Raw genomic sequence first — 17,529 nt, forward strand, 5'->3', positions numbered from 1 at the left:
TCTCTCTCCCCCTTAAATATCGAGGGAACTTTATTTTAATCAAAACTTCAATTTGTCATTTAATTATACGACCGTTAAATATTAAACTATAAGTGATGGTTTTTGCTTCAATTTTGAATAAATAAAGCAAAATAAGGAATTATTAAAGGAGTCGGTTAACATTTAACATTTTGTGATAGGGAATAAATTTCAAGTGACTTAAATTAATAGTAAAATCTCTCTCCCCCTTAAATATCGAGGGAACTTTATTTTAATCAAAACTTCAATTTGTCATTTAATTATACGAGCGTTAAATATTAAATAAATGATAATCCTTAAGAGTCGCCAGTAATAAATAATGAAAATCTCTCCTCCAATTTTAAAGTCGACCAGACTGGCAATAATTTATTTAAAAAATTAGTTAAATTACAACGTTTCGGCTGTCATTGCAGCCCTTTTCAAGTAATCAGATTAATACAATAAATCAAATTTACAGCAAACCCCCGACAAAATTAACCATTGTTTTGATGAACAATGTATAACTGACAGAAGTGAGCACGAAAAAATAGATGTTGACTGTTAGCAGAAAACTTAGTCACATGTTGTGTGACTAAGTTTTCTGCTAACAGTCAACATCTATTTTTTCGTGCTCACTTCTGTCAGTTATACATTGTTCATCAAAACAATGGTTAATTTTGTCGGGGGTTTGCTGTAAATTTGATTTATTGTATTAATCTGATTACTTGAAAAGGGCTGCAATGACAGCCGAAACGTTGTAATTTAACTAATTTTTTAAATAAATTATTGCCAGTCTGGTCGACTTTAAAATTGGAGGAGAGATTTTCGTTAAATATTAAACTATAGGTGATGGTTTTTGCTTCAATTTTGGATAAATAAAGCAAAATAAGGAATTATTAACGAGTTAAAATAATTGACTCTCTGATTTTGGAAAATAAATTTGAAAATAAGTAAAGAAAAGTTGTGTATGAACCATCCTGTATAGAAGATTCTGCGAGGGTGTATCGAGAGAAAGAATGATATAAATGTGGATGCATGCTTAAGAGATTATTGAAAATAATTGGCCTTTTTCTATCGAGTGACAGATGATTACTTTAGCCAAAGTACAAATAATTGTAACAAAACATGTTGTGGAAAAAATGAATAGCCGTGTTCGCATTTGATCACAATTTGTTCTGGGACATACACCGAAAGATAAAATTTATGATAAACGGAAAGTAAATGAAAATAAAATAAATGTGATACAATTTCTAATAAGAAAAAATATTTTAGATCGTTTAATAAGTCATGAGTTTTTAAGTTTTAATTTTAACTCCTTGATTTTAATCTTTCGATTTATTTAATCCCACGATTAATTAAAAAAATTAATCCTGATGAAAACAAGCTGCGTGTGTTAACTGTAAGTTATTCATCAAAATGTCAATCTCATTCATTTTATAATATATATACGTATTTAATGTTATTTCGTATAACATTTATAATTACGTTTAATTTTTATATTATAAATATAATATCCCTCTGTGCTTTACAAAGTTGCGCTTGAAAAGCGAGATATCCCAAAATCTACATATTTTAAATTATCCGTATGAATCTTGAATAGAATAATTACAGTCTTGTTACGTGCATTACAAATAAGTTTTGCAGCGACATATTATTTATTTGCTTCCCGTATTAACAGCATTTTGAGATTTCGTTTGCAAGATAGCATATACACGAAGAAACACTTACCGCATTTACCGCGAAATGCCACGGTGATGTTAGCACCTTTCGCGCAGGCGACTCGATTTAGGTCGCACAACGTCGGATAGTCAATCCCATCCGTGCCGCAGACAGGTCCTGAACCCTCGTGATCCCCCAAATTTGGGCAAGATTCCAAGCATTCGCAAGTCGCCTCCTTGCCGTCCCTGCTTCGCACACATTGCGAGCCTTGCGAGCAGTTCAGCTTCGTGCAGGGATCCTTGATTTCTGCAAAAAGAAAAGCATCGAAATCTGACATTAATTAGCGCCATGATAATTAAATTAATATGTCTAACAATACGATACGAGATACAAAGATATTTAATTTTTTTTTCTTTAAAGGATTCAATTAAATAATTCTCCGAAAATATGATATTATCAAGTATATACAGATTCATTTATATAATTGGATACATTTGCAAAGCTGGTTTTCATCACATTTTACGCGTATAACGGTAATATTAACTTTTAATAAATTAAAGTTGTTGAAAATATTATTTATGAAAAAGCTCTCCACTTTTTTCCTTTCAGTTTTCGAACGAAATAAATTCAAGAGCATCTAATTAATTAATTACGGTCATTGGCTATATCAATCGCATTTCATCAAAGCGTCGAAAATACGTCGGACCTGCATTGCGCAAGACGCACGTCTCTCCCATTCCGCGCGATAATGCGCGTTCACCGGAAACGGATTGGTAATGGCGCGATAATCCGTTGACGAGAACGGTACGATGTTACGGTCAATCCCGTTGATGGAAGTCGTCGACAGCTTCGATTTCGAAGTAACGAGACGAAAGCCAATGACGAATAGGATGGGCAGAGTCCTCACCGCGTTTGCCGAGTACAATCACGGGCGATACGTGCAATTTAATGCTCTCGTATTCCGCGGAATTGGAATCGTCGAACCCGGTTTACGACGGAAATGTCAAACGTAAATGCAGAGACCTTCGTGTCGACACGTACGGTTTGTAGGCCGATTGTCGAATTTTGCGTGTATCTCTCTTCGGAGCTTGGTTTTCAAATATATGCCACGGAGAGCTCTTTCAATACTGTTATCTCCTTAAACCCATGTCTTCTTAAATCGTTCGTTATTTTTTTTATTTATTCTTATCAAGTAACAAATGGCGTTAAAATGATTTTTTAATCATTTACTTGCAGTTAACGCCCTTTAAATCAAGCGATGCGACATGTGACTCTCCCGTCTAAAAGACAAAATGTGAAAATCTGTTTTTTTAGGGACGACGCGCAGACCGGAAAAATCCGGCGCGTTTAATCAACGATATTTTTTTCTGCGTAACGCGAATCCGAACTGCCGAAAATGTAATTGCAAACCGTAAACACGACGCGTGAAGCAACCTACCCAGCGTAGCGTCGTAACGCGCCGTGAAATTAAATCGACGCGATTCGCGATGAATAAACTATTATCCGCCGGGATTCATTCGCGACAAAATTTACGCGCTGCATTTTTTGCCGCAAAAAAAAAATATGGCGCGACGAAGAACAAAAAAAAAATTGAACGAGCGGACCACTCGTGGCGCGTCCCGGATCATTAACCTTGTCGGATCCCTAAGGACCGACCCAAAAGAGTTCGCATGCGGTTTCGTGCTCTGTTAAAATTTTATCGCGCGTGCACGAGCGAAATTTGCGGTCCCCGACTGAACTATTTTCCGTCGGGAAAGTGGCGTCGTAACCGACGAGATATATCTCTTGACGAAGGTGGACATGATGTTTTTTTATACGCTCGGTTACTGTATAAATTATTTATCCGCGACACGCGCAATGTTGTCCTGTAGAGTTTTACGGTCATCTTTTTTTCTTAATTCTGCAAAAGGTAGAATTACGTACGGAGAAAATTAATGATTCTTTAAAAGTACGTGTGTCGGAGTCATTAGATTTCTCTCTGATCTTGTTCAACGTTTTAATTTGCTTATTTTTAGACGACGATTTTCATCTACTTATAATTTTTATTTTGCATTTTATTATTACACTTTATGTATTGCAAACATTGATTATACACATCTCGCAAGGCCCGACACGCGAAGTTTATCGATCAATGAGTTTAGGTCGCGCTATAGCGCAGGCTCTTCCACTTGGAGCTGCAATCGAGGCGGAAAATTAGGAAGAGCGCTAACATTCGTCGGAAATATTATTTCCACGCAGACTCGCAACTTGCGCCTCAGTTTCGAAATACGCTAAAATGACTCACAACAGCGTCGCGTACTCGTTAATTCGCCAGGCGCGTAAACGCGCCCGTTTCAAAGTTCCGCGGAAGTTTCGATACTTTCGGCGCTTGGTTGCGCCGGAATCTCATCGTCGCGTCGCGTCGGTCGTCGTCGACGAGAATGGAAAATGAAGAGGTTTGTTATACGCCTCTGCTCTGCGGAATACCTTTCGGGAAGACGTAGCAGCAATGGGATATCGTTAACGTGGCGCATACTATCAGCAGCGGCAGCAGGGCGTGCGTTATCGTTGCAGGCGACGAGTGTCGGCCCTTTCTTCCTCCGCAAATCAAATCCGCCATTCGGCGGCCCGCCGTCGCCGTTCGCGACGCGCAATTATTCATTCCGCTCCTTCGAGAGAGAGTGCGTCCTCCTTCAGTCTGCCTTCTTCTCTTTCTGTCCCCTTTTCTCGTCGGAAAAGCGAAACGACGACCGCGCGATATATATATCTGCGCGAGTTCGAGTGGCACGGGAATTATTCCGCAGTCTCGTGCGGCACACGCGCATGCATATGGCGAAGCGGATATGGAAATAGAAGGTGAATTTCTACGTTATATGCGGACAGTAGCGGTGTCAATTAGGAAACGGTAATTGGAAATTCAAATCGCGCTCGTCGAAGGGTGTAAATTGTAAACGCTCGGCAAAAGCGCCATTCCGATTATATTAACGAGAATCTAATGATTTTCTATGTTTATACTTTTTAGTATCGCCGCCATTATCGTTTCACAAATGGATTATCATTTCGTCCAAATTAATTTAATCGATATGTCGTTAAAAAAAATTTCAATATTTAGAATTTAAAAAAAGCATAAAAGGAGGATAATTCAAGGGAGAGAATGCATATTGCATTCTCATCGCCGATCAACTTTGTGAGCCTCGCGACGTTGAGCACGAATCTCTCTTTCTCTCGTTAAAGATATAAATTAAAGTAGTTGAGTGCTTCGACGTCTATTGAACTCTCTTTGCTTTTTTTTTTTTACCGGCGAGAACTCGCGCGCGTTTTGTTTCTTATCTAATCGGTGATAGCGATGCAAAGCGCCGGAACTGCGTCATTACGGGCGTCGAAAGCCAGTAGCTGAGCCGGATGATTGATCGCGGCCTCGTTTGCATTCAATAACTCCCCGCCGGTGTATTTTCGATTTGGCATTCACCACAACCCGATTATCGTCGTTAATGCATTTAATTCGCCGATCAGTCGTCGTGCCGCTTCGAGCGATGCATTATTAATTATCGGTATGACAAACGCAATTAGCGGTCGTGTATTTCGCGCGCGTCCAGCCTCTGTTCGAACTGCTTCTGATATCAACACCTCCGGTTTTTTCTAACGGAACTAATTTTTCCGGCGCGCGTGTATAATTTGCGAATCGCGCGTTAAATAACGGAGTAATAATGGAAGTGTAGCAGAAGCATTCATCTACGGCAAGTCCTCTAAAAGCATACAGAGTATCAAATATACATGGGTAGCAAACAATTATAAGTAAATGTATGCGAACTTTGTAAATATATAAGCGTAGCATTTTTAAATCAATTGTTACAAACATTATTAAAAGCTTCCTAAAAACAGAAAGCATATTTAGCGTAAATATTTCATTGCAGAAGGTCAGAGGTCAAAAAGTCACGAACTGACTTGTCTTGGTGCCTACAAAAGTGGTAGAGATGATCGACAAGAAAAGAATAAAATCAATATTTCATCACGACAATATCGAAAGTACAGCCTCATTGTCGCAAACTTTTTTTATTCAATGGAGTTTAGAATAGAATCTCGTAAAATAGATATTGAACAAACTTTCGATACCCCAGCGAAAGAAGAGAGTCTGAAAGAGACTTCGAACAACACATCTGTTCTATAGAATTAAATGACGTAAATGTAGAAAGTAGAAAGAAAAGTTAAAAACATTTTAATAATCGCATCCGTTTCCCGAAACAGATATTGGGACGGACGGAGCAAGATTAGATACGAATTTAAATTACAAGAAATGAAGTTAATGAGGTGACTCGACTGAGAAATGGACGTTGAAGTTACCAAAGTTTGGAAAACCTGAGTAGGTTCATGGAAGTTTAGTTGGAAGTTGAAGTTTTTACAAACCATAGAGGGAAATCCTATGGACTAGACTCTTAACGACGGTCAAATATTCATTAAGTTCGTCGGACGTTAACAAATAAAACGTTAGTGTTTTTCATCGCGCGCGCGAGAGAGAGTCAAGTAATGAATATCGAACTTTGCATAATTAATAATTGGCCGATCATATGATTAAATGTTTTCCTCTGTTATATATACACAACTATCGTGTTTCGCCCTCGGATAATTGATAACACCGTATATATCCCATCAATATCGGGAATAACTTGGATGATACGAGAGAATCGCACTCGATTAAAATACACCTGTTATCAAATGTACAAACGTAGTGTCTAGTATGCACGTTGGATTAATTGAACGTGAAACACTTTATTCTGCGTATGTATCGATTGCAGTTTTTCGTTTAAAGTGTTGATCTCGTAAAAAAAGCATCTCGTGCGGACATCGTTTAAATGAAGCGCCTATAGATGACATTGTTTTGATTTATAATGTTACAGTCCCGGACATCGTTTAAATGAAATGTCTAGATGAAATTGTTTCAATTTGTAATATTTTTCATATACGATATTTATCGCGACGTTTCATGTGTACGCTTTATCATAAAATTTCCTTCTCTTTGCAACGAAATCTCTATAAACGACGCGTCACAATTGTTTATTCCTGTTATTCGACTCTCTATCAGAGACTTGAGAAGTTAACAATATTTTACATTCGCGTAAATTATCAATTTTGCCCGTTAATTTTTCTCAAAAGATACGCACGGGAGCTTTCGACCAATTTGACAAAATCGTTATGAAAGAATTAATGATTAATTTTGTCTCTTTCGATATATAATCTGAATAATTATATTTGCCGCAAACTGCTCTAATTACCGTCAATCTATTTTAACAGAATTCGGGGATTTCGCAATCGCTTCGTCGATTAATGACGAAAATTAATATACCCGGCAGGAATGCGCCATTAATGATCTCTCTTTTTCCCGGTTGTACCCGGTGATAAAATAATTATCCGATTGCGTTCGGGCGAATCGTCCGAAAATCAGAACTGAATCGAAGTCCCGGCGATCTTGCGCCACCGGACATTGTTTCACGCGTCGCACATCGGGAAATCAAACGGTCAGTTCAACGAGGGGGAAAAGTGCATTTCGTCGTGACCAACAATTGCCTAATTCGAAACGAGAATCTCATTGTCGGCGCAATGCGCACGCATACTGTGGAGGAGAACCTCCATCCCCCGAGCTCTTCGGTCCCTTCGGTCCCGTCGACGTAATATCGTAATTAATAATCCATTCTGGTTGGTTTTTGCCGGTGCACCTGACCGTCGCAGTTCTCGTCGTTACCGGGTAATTTATTATCGCAGACCACCTGCGTGGCATTACTCCTGCCACATAGAGAGAGAGAGAGCGACTGGGTTTTCTCCTCGATAATCACTTCAATTTTCAGAGCGATTCTTATTCAATAGAGCGTAATAATTTGGTCTTCTAACTGTTGATCGTATGCGATAAAAGTCTATTTAACACAAGACAAATAATCAAGAGCGGACGATATGCCTTTGCGCCTCTATACATTTTGCTGATTCTTTTTCGTCATGTAAATGTGACAAGGAAAAAATATTCGTAAAAAAAATGATGTATTTTTAAGCACGAAATCTAACATATATAATAAGAACATTATATATACCTATAACGAGCGTATAAGATTGTACAGATCTGTCCAAGAATAACGTTTCATATAAATGCAAAGTTGCAATTTCCAAAGTACAGAAGTACTTTGTACGCGATAAAAACGTCCAATCACGTCCACAGTTATCCGAGAACGATGTCACTCGTTTCACGCGAGAGCGGCCACGCCGTCTGAAAGGCGCGGGATAGGATCCGGTCGCGTCTAGGGTGCAATTCGACGCAATTGCCAATTAGTGGCTCATTACGGAAACGTACGTGAAGCGTACAACGGGCGCGGCGAGATAGAACGGATCAGGCAGTGGAATTGTAAGCGGCGGTTTCTGGTGGGTCCAGCCAGAGCGGGCCCGATAATGGGATCGGTGCTCCGACACCGCGTGTACTGGGCATGGCTCTCGGCCGTGTCGAATGAGCCTCATTAGGCAAACTTTGAGGATCTACCGGCTATTGACGGACCTGGAAATGGAGAGAAGTGGACGTCGAGATTGGGCATCGAATGACGAGGATCGCGGTAAGGATCGGCTGCGGACTATCGATCGAACGCCCGGGGATGAAACGAGATCTATTTGTATCTTGTCCAGGAATGCAAGAGCTCGAATTTCACGCAAGACGTCTCGAACAATTTCAAACAGTGACGTTAATTGAAAAAAAAAGCTCGACGGATTCGAACGCTGCGGTAAGCTGTCGTGTTTTTAATGCCGGAAAACTTAACCACTCTTGATGGCGCTTAAAGCCATTAAATTGGAAAGCTCCTTACAGCCGCGCGCGCGCGCGATTTAGATAAATACCGGTGAATCCTCGACTTTTCCTCATTAGCGGAGTTGCAGCAAAATCTAGGAATTGTCGCGGAACTGTATGCGTATATTTAATATAATTCCACTGACGCGCGTTCAGTGAGTTCTGTTCGAGGAAAGGAATCGGATTGAAATCCGGGATTACGCCTGCCAGAGTGTACAAGCTCAAAGAGATGTCATACAACGAAATCCTTGATAAGGTACGCAGCAAAATTATGTGGGCGCGTTAGTATTATCGCTTTTATATATATATATACCGGTCTACTCTTTGTATTTATATTCGCGTACACCTGGCAGGAGGAAGATTTCTTCCCTCAGATAGGGGCATTATTTTCGCTCCAGTTTTTCCTAGTGCCAAAAACAACACTCGATGTTTGCGAAATTGAAACGAGATACGATTTGATACGGAAAATGCTTGTGAAATGAAATATGTTTTCGAAAAAATATAAAGTTATAAAGTTATAAATTGCAAAATAAAATTAAATATATCTCTCTCACCTTTTTTAAAAGTTATTAAAATACACCATTTACAGGCTATTTGTAGAAATAATCAGTAAACAACGAATAGCTATATACAAAAAAATTGATTTCGCTATTAACAGTATTTTAAATATTTCGATATTGGTAAATATCGTTTACGAGTTTATTCTATTTTGTTCGCAAACAACTGATTGTTTCATTTTGTATTTCAATATTGCTTTTATTTTTTTATATAAAATATAGCAATCATTTATTATATATATATATATATAACATATATATATTTACTATATTCATCATATTGTTCGTTTTATTTAGCGAAGACAATAGACTCTGTGCGTCCAAATCGCTTATGAAGTTCGATCTCAGGTCGGTCAAACATCGAAGAACGAAGAGCGAAAGCTCTCTGTGTGCGGATGCGAGAGACATTAAAAGCGCAATTATCACGAACTTAATTACGAGACGCTTGTTATATCAGCTGCTTTTCCCTGAACTCGCCTTTGCTATTCATTCTTTTGACGCAGAATTCTCTTTCACGAACTACCTAGTGCGCGCGTGCGCGCTATAATCTTCTCGTCCGCTAAGTCAATTTATCTGTAAAATAAAACCTAAAGGGATTCATTTTACAACTCGCACACTCGAGAATAAAAACGTTTCCCTTCAATCTCCCTTCATCTTAAATCGAAATCAGCGTCGTGTACCATGACTGCGTCGCCGATCAAATTAATTTCTCTGTGAAATTCAATTTCCGTTTCGCATTATTAAATAATTGTACGTGCAAATTAATATAATATTCCAAAGAGAATTCATATTTAACAATATCAAATAATAATACGATATATCATAAGATATGCTTCGAAAAATAAATTCAAAGTACATACCGAATAATAAAAATACGATATATAATCAAATATACGCTTTGAAAGAGAGATGTCGATTTGATATCGCGATTTGCGAGAGTTTATTCGTTTATTTTCGCATGAAAACATGAGCACGGTAAATTGATCGCGCGCTAAATCTTTCCGCTGATGCGACTCGATTTTTGAGACCCGTTCGTAGCCGCCGGGTAAATCCACCGCTTATCCGCCGCGGTCTGACCACATCGTAGTTGTTTCCACTTATCTCGTTCCGCCCGTCACTACCATACCACCATTCTAAGGACAAAGGCGTGCCTCCTCTCGGCAAACCTCTCGCGCGTTTGTTATCTATGTACATCTAATCAAGGTAAAGACGACTCTCCTGGCTGCGGGACACGCATATTATCCCGACGAAGGGTAAGCACCCGGAGGGGTTGAACAGGGTAAACTTGAATGCCCGGGTCGGGTGTTCGTTCGCACTGACGTACATATCCGGATAAGCCGCGATTAATTCGCTATCTGATGCACTCACGAGTATAACACTCGGCGTCTTTGTGATTTTTAGATCGCGATCTCGTACGAACAGTCCATTTTATACTACTTCGTAGAATCATTCTTCTTCAGGAAGACTGATCCCGCACAATCCTGTCATCTAATTTCAACTTTGCAGAAAACCAAGTTACGGAAACTAATTTAACTGAGTTTGATATCTCCGATTAATTTTATATCAATTGTCATTTATCGCCGCTGTCATCAATTTACCGTGGATATGTTTTTATCCGGAAAAGTATTACGGGTTTGAACGATTCGTAAGTTACTTTTAATTTTAATATTACTCTGTTAATTTATATTTCATATTTATATATTATATTTGTGCGCAACGATAAGGCAATAATTCGTAATATTAATATTTGTAGAATATAGCGTGATATGTTTGCATATTGCAAATTTATGTTATATAAATTATAGGACAGCTTACTCTTTTAATACGTTTTGATTAATATTTCCGAGCGATTTTATTTACTTGTGCGAAATTCATGGCACGTTTATTTACACGATGTTTAATTGCAGAAAATCCGACGCAGAAATCAGCCATTGACTTGGACGCGCGGCATCGCGCGATTTTTTAATTACGGAATATTCGTAACAACACGTACGCGCGCGTTATATTTATCCGTGATATTTTATATGTCGCGTATGCTGCTTTGAATGTAGAAGCTTGCACGAGTTTTACACGAAATATCGATTCCGGCTGGTCTTTCATTCGTACTATATACGGATAAACTCGCCTGTACAGAAATTAAAGTCACGTACGCGTCTTAAACGGAATGAAAGTGCAAAGGTATAAACGCGATAGGGAACATTTTACAGAAGTAAAGTATCCAGTCTTACGGCCGTGTCGAGACACTCAAGTATCGAAATTTATTGTTATAATCTAGAGAGTTTCCCAGAATAATCCTATATAGTTTTTAAGTATATCGTTTCTCAAATCCCGAATTTCGCGTCAAGATTTTTATTTACGATAAAAAAAAAAAAAAAAAAAAAAAAAAAAAAAAAAAAAAAAAATGCATAACCCATTTCGAGCTGGCGTACGTAGTAGCGCATTCGGATTGGATTCGAAGAGAATCGATTTCGGAGGTTTCCGCGCGAGTGCAATTTCGTGTCTGCGACGTCGGTTTCCATTCGCCTGCCAGCTCTGATTGAATTACGGTTCGCGGCAAGTCGAAGTTGAAATGTTTTGCTTATGCTGTCGTTAGGTCGGAGTATCGGATACCGGGATAAGGGCACTCTGGTCCTCCATATGTACGAGATGTGGATACCAGTAAACGTGTCCGTGTGCTCGCAGGTGGTTGTTCGTTAATGGAACCGCTGCTCTCTCCCTAGATCTCTCTGTCACTCTTCGTCGCGGAGGAGGAAGAGGTCAAAGTGTACGTTCGAGTGTCGTTAACTCTCGACTCGCGCGACTCCTTCGGCGCATCTCGTATAACGCGCTCGTAACGCGTTTCGTTGTTAAAAGGAAACTCGTCCATTCCATTACCGTCGCGATCATTTTAAATCGTATCACTTAAGACCGCCGCGCCGGGTTAACTTCCGACCGTTTCTCCGAGGTTTATCGCTGCTTTCTCGATTTATCGCGCGCTTGCTCGTCTCTCTCTCTCTCTCTCTCTCTCTCTCTCTCTCTTTCCCTCCTCCATCTTCTTCGTTTAATGCGTTCAAAGAGTTCCTCGTGTTACAGTCGCAGTCCGGTTTTACGCTCGGCTACATCACCCGTCCGCCAGTGGCCGGAGAGAGTGTGCTTCCAATTATGTAATTAACCCTTTCGTGCCTGCTAATGTAGCCTCGTGGTGAAAAGCTAGAAGTCAAAAGCTAGAAACATAATCTCTTATTTTTCTACAATATTTTTCGAATAGAGCGTAGGCGAGATTTATTTTCTCAGTATACCGCATAAACAGATTCGAATAATCATTTTGCCTTCGTCGTCGTAAAAGGAAAGGAGAAGAGGTCGAGAGAAGCACCGTCGGGGAAAGAAAGGGACGGATGGAAAAACGCGGCTAACGTGTCCTCCGACACCTCCGGGGAAATACAGGAGCTCTCGTAAAAATAATGCGCGACTCGTTTGTTGCGTCGGACAGTGATTCGTCTGGGCGAGGCCGGCGACCCGAGAAAATGGCGCGGGCTCGCCGAGGGAGCGAAACATTTTTCACCCGCGTACTTAGTATTCGTTACACCGGGGGAGGTCGTCTCGTAACGCGAGTTTGCGCCGCGAGGAAGCGAGTGAATAAGAGGAGGAATGTCTCGCAAGGTGAGACGTCTCTGACCAGATACCGGACGTATCCACTCGGAGATCCGCGCACGTTTTTCACTCCCTCGCGGCTCTTTTCTTTTTTTATATTTATATTTATTTAATTTCTCTATCTGTTTCGCAAAATTGCGAGATAATTGTATATTTAGGAACTTTGCTACTAAATGCACACGTGCTATTAAAATTTTATCGTATGCGAGTCCTAGCACTCTGTCGATTTTATAATATCACACTATATGTATGTATATATACTTTTATACTATGTAAGTTAGCACTAAAGATACAGGTAGCACTTTGCGTTTCGTGCATATATTACGAGCGGTAGTGAACATAATCACTGTAGTTATCCCGTGCAACAAAATGCATTAAGAGTTATACGAGTTCCGAATAACAACAGGGAGAGAGAGAGAGAGAGCGCGCGCGCGTCTTTGCTGTTATTTTACGAGTCGTCCTTTGAACGCGGGAAATATTAGAAGTTAACGGGCGCAGTGTGTTTTTACGTACAATGATTAAAATGTAGAGAGGGAAACCGGGGAGATGGCGCGAGGGAAATTCGACGGCTAATTAAAGCGGTATTAAACGCAGCGAGACGTAATAAGGGTAGGGCGATGCGCAGGGATTACAAAGGAGTCCCAACAAATTTTCAATTTCCATTTCGCCTTTGCGAGTAAAGTAAATGAATGTAAAGGCAAGTTTGTGAAGGCGCGCCGAAGGCACTTGCCTATCCCGCGCGATAATGAGTTTCAAAGAAGCGGGAGTCTCCGGGATCGTCGCCAGCCAAGTCGCGGTAGTTTTACAATGCGCCTTCACGGGACGACGTCATTACGGAAACACCACGGAAGATGAAAATGCAGCGAACAATATGCATGAAATCGACCACTTGCGATACTCAAGACAGTTTAATCGAACGACAGTTCAATTGTACGATATATGACGTCGTTTCCGTCTGATGTGTGCTTTCCCTGTTTTATATTAAAAAAAAAAAAAAAAAAAAAAAAAAAAATTATTTCCGACACTGACATAGAACATTTTCTTATTCGGATAATATAATGTATGTATATATAGACACGAACAGACCCTATTCCGACGCAGATCGAATCGGCAGCCTAACTACACTTAAGAACGCATTCGAACAGAGAATTGAAGGAGAGAGTCGTAAAAAAGTTTTTTAACAGATTGAAGCGCGAGTGGGAAGTTTGGAAACAAAGTAGACTGATTGCACACGAGATGTAACTACTCTCTTTGATTGCTGGGTAAGCTTTCGAACACGATGGAAAGGAGAGGAAAGAATAGAAGATAAGCGAGAAAAAAAAGAAAAGAAGGAGAGAAGCGTTAAAGTAAAGTATTAGATGTAGCGAGAAAGGAGTAAAATAAATAATTTTTTTTTTTATCATCATGCCATATTTTTGCTGTAAGAATAGTAAGCGTGAGAAAAAAAGCGCATAAAAAATTTGCATCACTCAACATTTTTGCATGTTATTTTCAATGTTCTTTGAAAAGTAATTTATTCTTACCTCATACTTTTTTATAATTTTAGAAATTAAAAAAATTAAAAAGTAAATTTTTTTCTATCTACACATTTATGGAATAGTATAGTTAAATTAATAACAGTAAACCGTGCAAATTAATTCGACACAAGCTGCTTTCCTTTAATAAAGGAAATTGTATGCAATAAAGAAAGAAAGTATGACATTTTTGATTAAAGAAATTAAATTATTGTGAAGAGAGATAACGCAAGAGAGAAAGAACTCCGAGATATAAATTCGTAGCGAAAGATACAGAAGAGAGAAAATCGTACTTTGCATTCTTTTGTACGAGAGGCAAACGCCACGCAAGCAACATTTGTCTGGTAACATTTATCATAGAAATTGGCTTTTGCAAATCCTTTTGATAGTCGTATATTGTCGATGAAACTGAGCGAGGAGAGAATTGATTATGTAAGGGCTTGAATCGAAGTGCAGAAAAGTCTAATCAGATGATCTTTTTGATTGCAGGAGTAACTATTTCGATTCCAAAAACACTCGCGCAAGACGAGGAGAAGGACTTGGATGAGAGTTGAAATATAAGAGAAATTGATGCAAAAAACAAAAAAAAAAAGCTTTGCTAGAGATTCTAAATGCACTGTCTCGAGCGGATGAGAGATCTTATACTTTTACCATTATTTGTACAGAATGTTTGAGTATAATTGCGTCTTATTTCTTCACGCTAAACGTCATATGTGATCTGAGTTCTTCGTAATACTGAGATAGCTCGATAATCGTTTTGTCGCTTAACGACAAAACTTTAATACTACGCGTGTTAACTCTTTATCACAAAATCGATATATTACACGAAGCACGCGGAAACACATTCGGATCGGTTTGTGCCGGTATGTAATGGCAGAAATTACGCGAGTTGTTAAACCAGGCGGCGAGTGTGTATAATTTATGAAAGCACGCGCGGCTTGGCGTGTCGTTAAAAACGAGTCGATACGTTTCCAGGAAGAAGAAAAAAAAAACACAAGCCTTGTCAGGACTGAAAAGGCTGAGATGTTAGGGAAGCGATGAATATTCAAAAGTCTCTATTTTTTTTAAACGTATCCCCAGACGCTCGGAAACATTCGAGAATTTTAATGGAAACACGATGATAGTCGCACTTTCAGCTCCATATTAATAACAGTCGTTTTTTTTTTCCTCTTTCTCTCTTCCCCCGAAAAGCAAAAACGAATGGCCCCGCAACATGACTTTCTCACGAAGTGGATAAGCGCGGAAACTTTAAAATTTATCGCGGGCAATTTATAATTTTATAAACGCCGGTAAACCGCCCGGCAAACCTGGACCTTTTAATGCGGCGATATTCGTGGGACGCGGTTATAAATTTAGCGAAATCCCACCCGCATGTTTTTTTTTTTTTCAACCGCTATCGCGGTGACGTACGTATACGTACGCAGGCACCGATCGCATCGGAATTTATCTCCCGCGTGTGTCGTGATTAATAACGCGGCGATCCTGGTCGGCGCGATATATCACGCATAATGATGTAATAAGCGGTCGATATACTTTTGCTATACCTATAGGAGCGCTACTCCTTATTTTGCCTGCGGGAGATCGGAGGAGGAACCTGAAGAAACGGTTCGGTTGATGAATGAATGAAAAACCCGGTGGTGCATCGACCGGGCCGCGATCGTATTAAATAAACATCGCTATAACGGAGCACGATTTTACAAGTTAACGACACGATCAGCTCGCATATCGCAAACTCTTGTCAACCCTTCCCGCGAGAGATTTGCATGCTCGATGGAGATGATTGATGCAAGGGGCTTATCGATGACGCCGGAACACAGGGTTGTCGAGCGAGGAAAGAACGATGAATAGTTTTATTAATCACCTAACCCGAGGATGCAGAGAGCGAAGATGCTAATGATCATCGATCGACCGTAAAGTTATTTAACTGGCGATTAATTCGACGTTACCGATTCGAATTTGCCTCGTCCGCCAGTTTTTTCCCCTTTTTCTTTCCGTAGCAGATTCTAGGCTAATTGCACGGCGAAAAAGATCTATCGCCGTCGCGATTTTTTGCGGAGTGACGCGGGAAAAACTATCATATAAAAAAAGCCTTCCGTTACGATTAGAAAATAAAAATATACGAGAGATGGATAGATTAAGAAAAGACAAAAAAAAACGATTCAAAATGTCATTAGAAAGAACGATATTTTCAAACGCGAACGTGTATCAAAGGATGCAATTGCAGCGACGTACTCGAGATTCGCGAAAAAATCAAGCTACGAATAAATTGGCGCAAAAGTAGGAATATTCACAGACGGTTGCGAAACCGAACGCAGATTTCATTGACGTTAATGTCGTACGATGCCGCAGGGTCGATCGGGAATAAAAAAAAAAGAGACTGAAAAGTATCTCTGCGGCGGATAAAAATTGACGCTGGCGCAGAGGGTAGGTATACGAGGGCGAGCAAATGCAGCCCCGACGATTAAGCATACAAATCCTCTCGCCGACCGCTACTCCGATTCATTTTGTTCCGCTTAAGCGCGCCGTTTGACAAGTTTCTAATTAAATTTGCATTTAACGGCGAAACGAACGTCGCGCCCAACAAAGGAGGAACTTCTCGCTCGTGCGGAATAATATCATCTGAATAAAAATGCTGATTGCGTTATAGAGAGGATCTTCTCTCTCTCTCGCGATGCTTTCTTTCTCTTCGTTCGCAATGAGGAGACACTGATACTCTCTGCGATAAAGAGTATGTACTCTGCAGACAAGCGCGTTTTATTACTATTCGAGCGTTAAATCCGCTTTCATATTACGTAAATATACCAACGTTTCGTATTTCATGCAATCTTTTAATATATCTTCAGCACTAGTTTTTCTTCTTCAATGACTATGTATTTTTATGCAAAATAACTCGATAGTAATTTCAATTCATTATCGAGTCATTTAATTGTGTTTAAGTTAAAAAAAAATACGAATAGATACTTTTTAATACTAAATAATATAATTTAAATGTAGAATTTGAGAATAAAAGTTTTTTTCATTTTTTAAAATTTATTAAAAATTATTTGTATATTCGTTATATTCATTTTGTCTTATTGTGTACCGATTGATTTTTTGTTTCCATCAAGTTTGCATGATACAAAATAATAAATTTTGATTTTTTCTGCCTCTCTTTTATTTTTAGCTCTCTTTTCAGTCTTCTCATGAGCCTGACTCCTGTCAATTAATACCGAACAAAAGGATGTAATTGACTTTTTCTCGGTCAAGAGAAAATCTGTGTCTATCGAGTACGAATGGATTTGCAAGCGCATCGTGCTTACGTCACGTTTTCGGATTTTACACATACATATACACACACATTCACAATTTGTATTAGCTCTTTTCATCTAATATTTGATCG

At 39.4% G+C, this 17,529-nt stretch overlaps 1 protein-coding gene across 7 annotated transcripts in view; it reads right to left on the reverse strand.

Moving 5' to 3' along the window:
- Positions 1-17,529, reverse strand: part of LOC114936594 (agrin) — a 464,192-nt gene that overhangs the window by 41,257 nt on the left and 405,406 nt on the right. For all 7 annotated transcript variants that reach the window (XM_085483682.1, XM_085483677.1, XM_085483681.1 and 4 more), the window contains one exon: positions 1,726-1,962. In XM_085483682.1, the coding sequence (XP_085339808.1) occupies positions 1,726-1,962 (237 nt within the window). The remainder of the gene's footprint in view (positions 1-1,725; positions 1,963-17,529) is intronic.

Source organism: Nylanderia fulva, unplaced genomic scaffold (genome assembly GCF_048542155.1).
Source record: "Nylanderia fulva isolate GAGA-0341 unplaced genomic scaffold, ASM4854215v1 Scaffold26, whole genome shotgun sequence".
Lineage (NCBI taxonomy): Eukaryota > Metazoa > Arthropoda > Insecta > Hymenoptera > Formicidae > Nylanderia > Nylanderia fulva.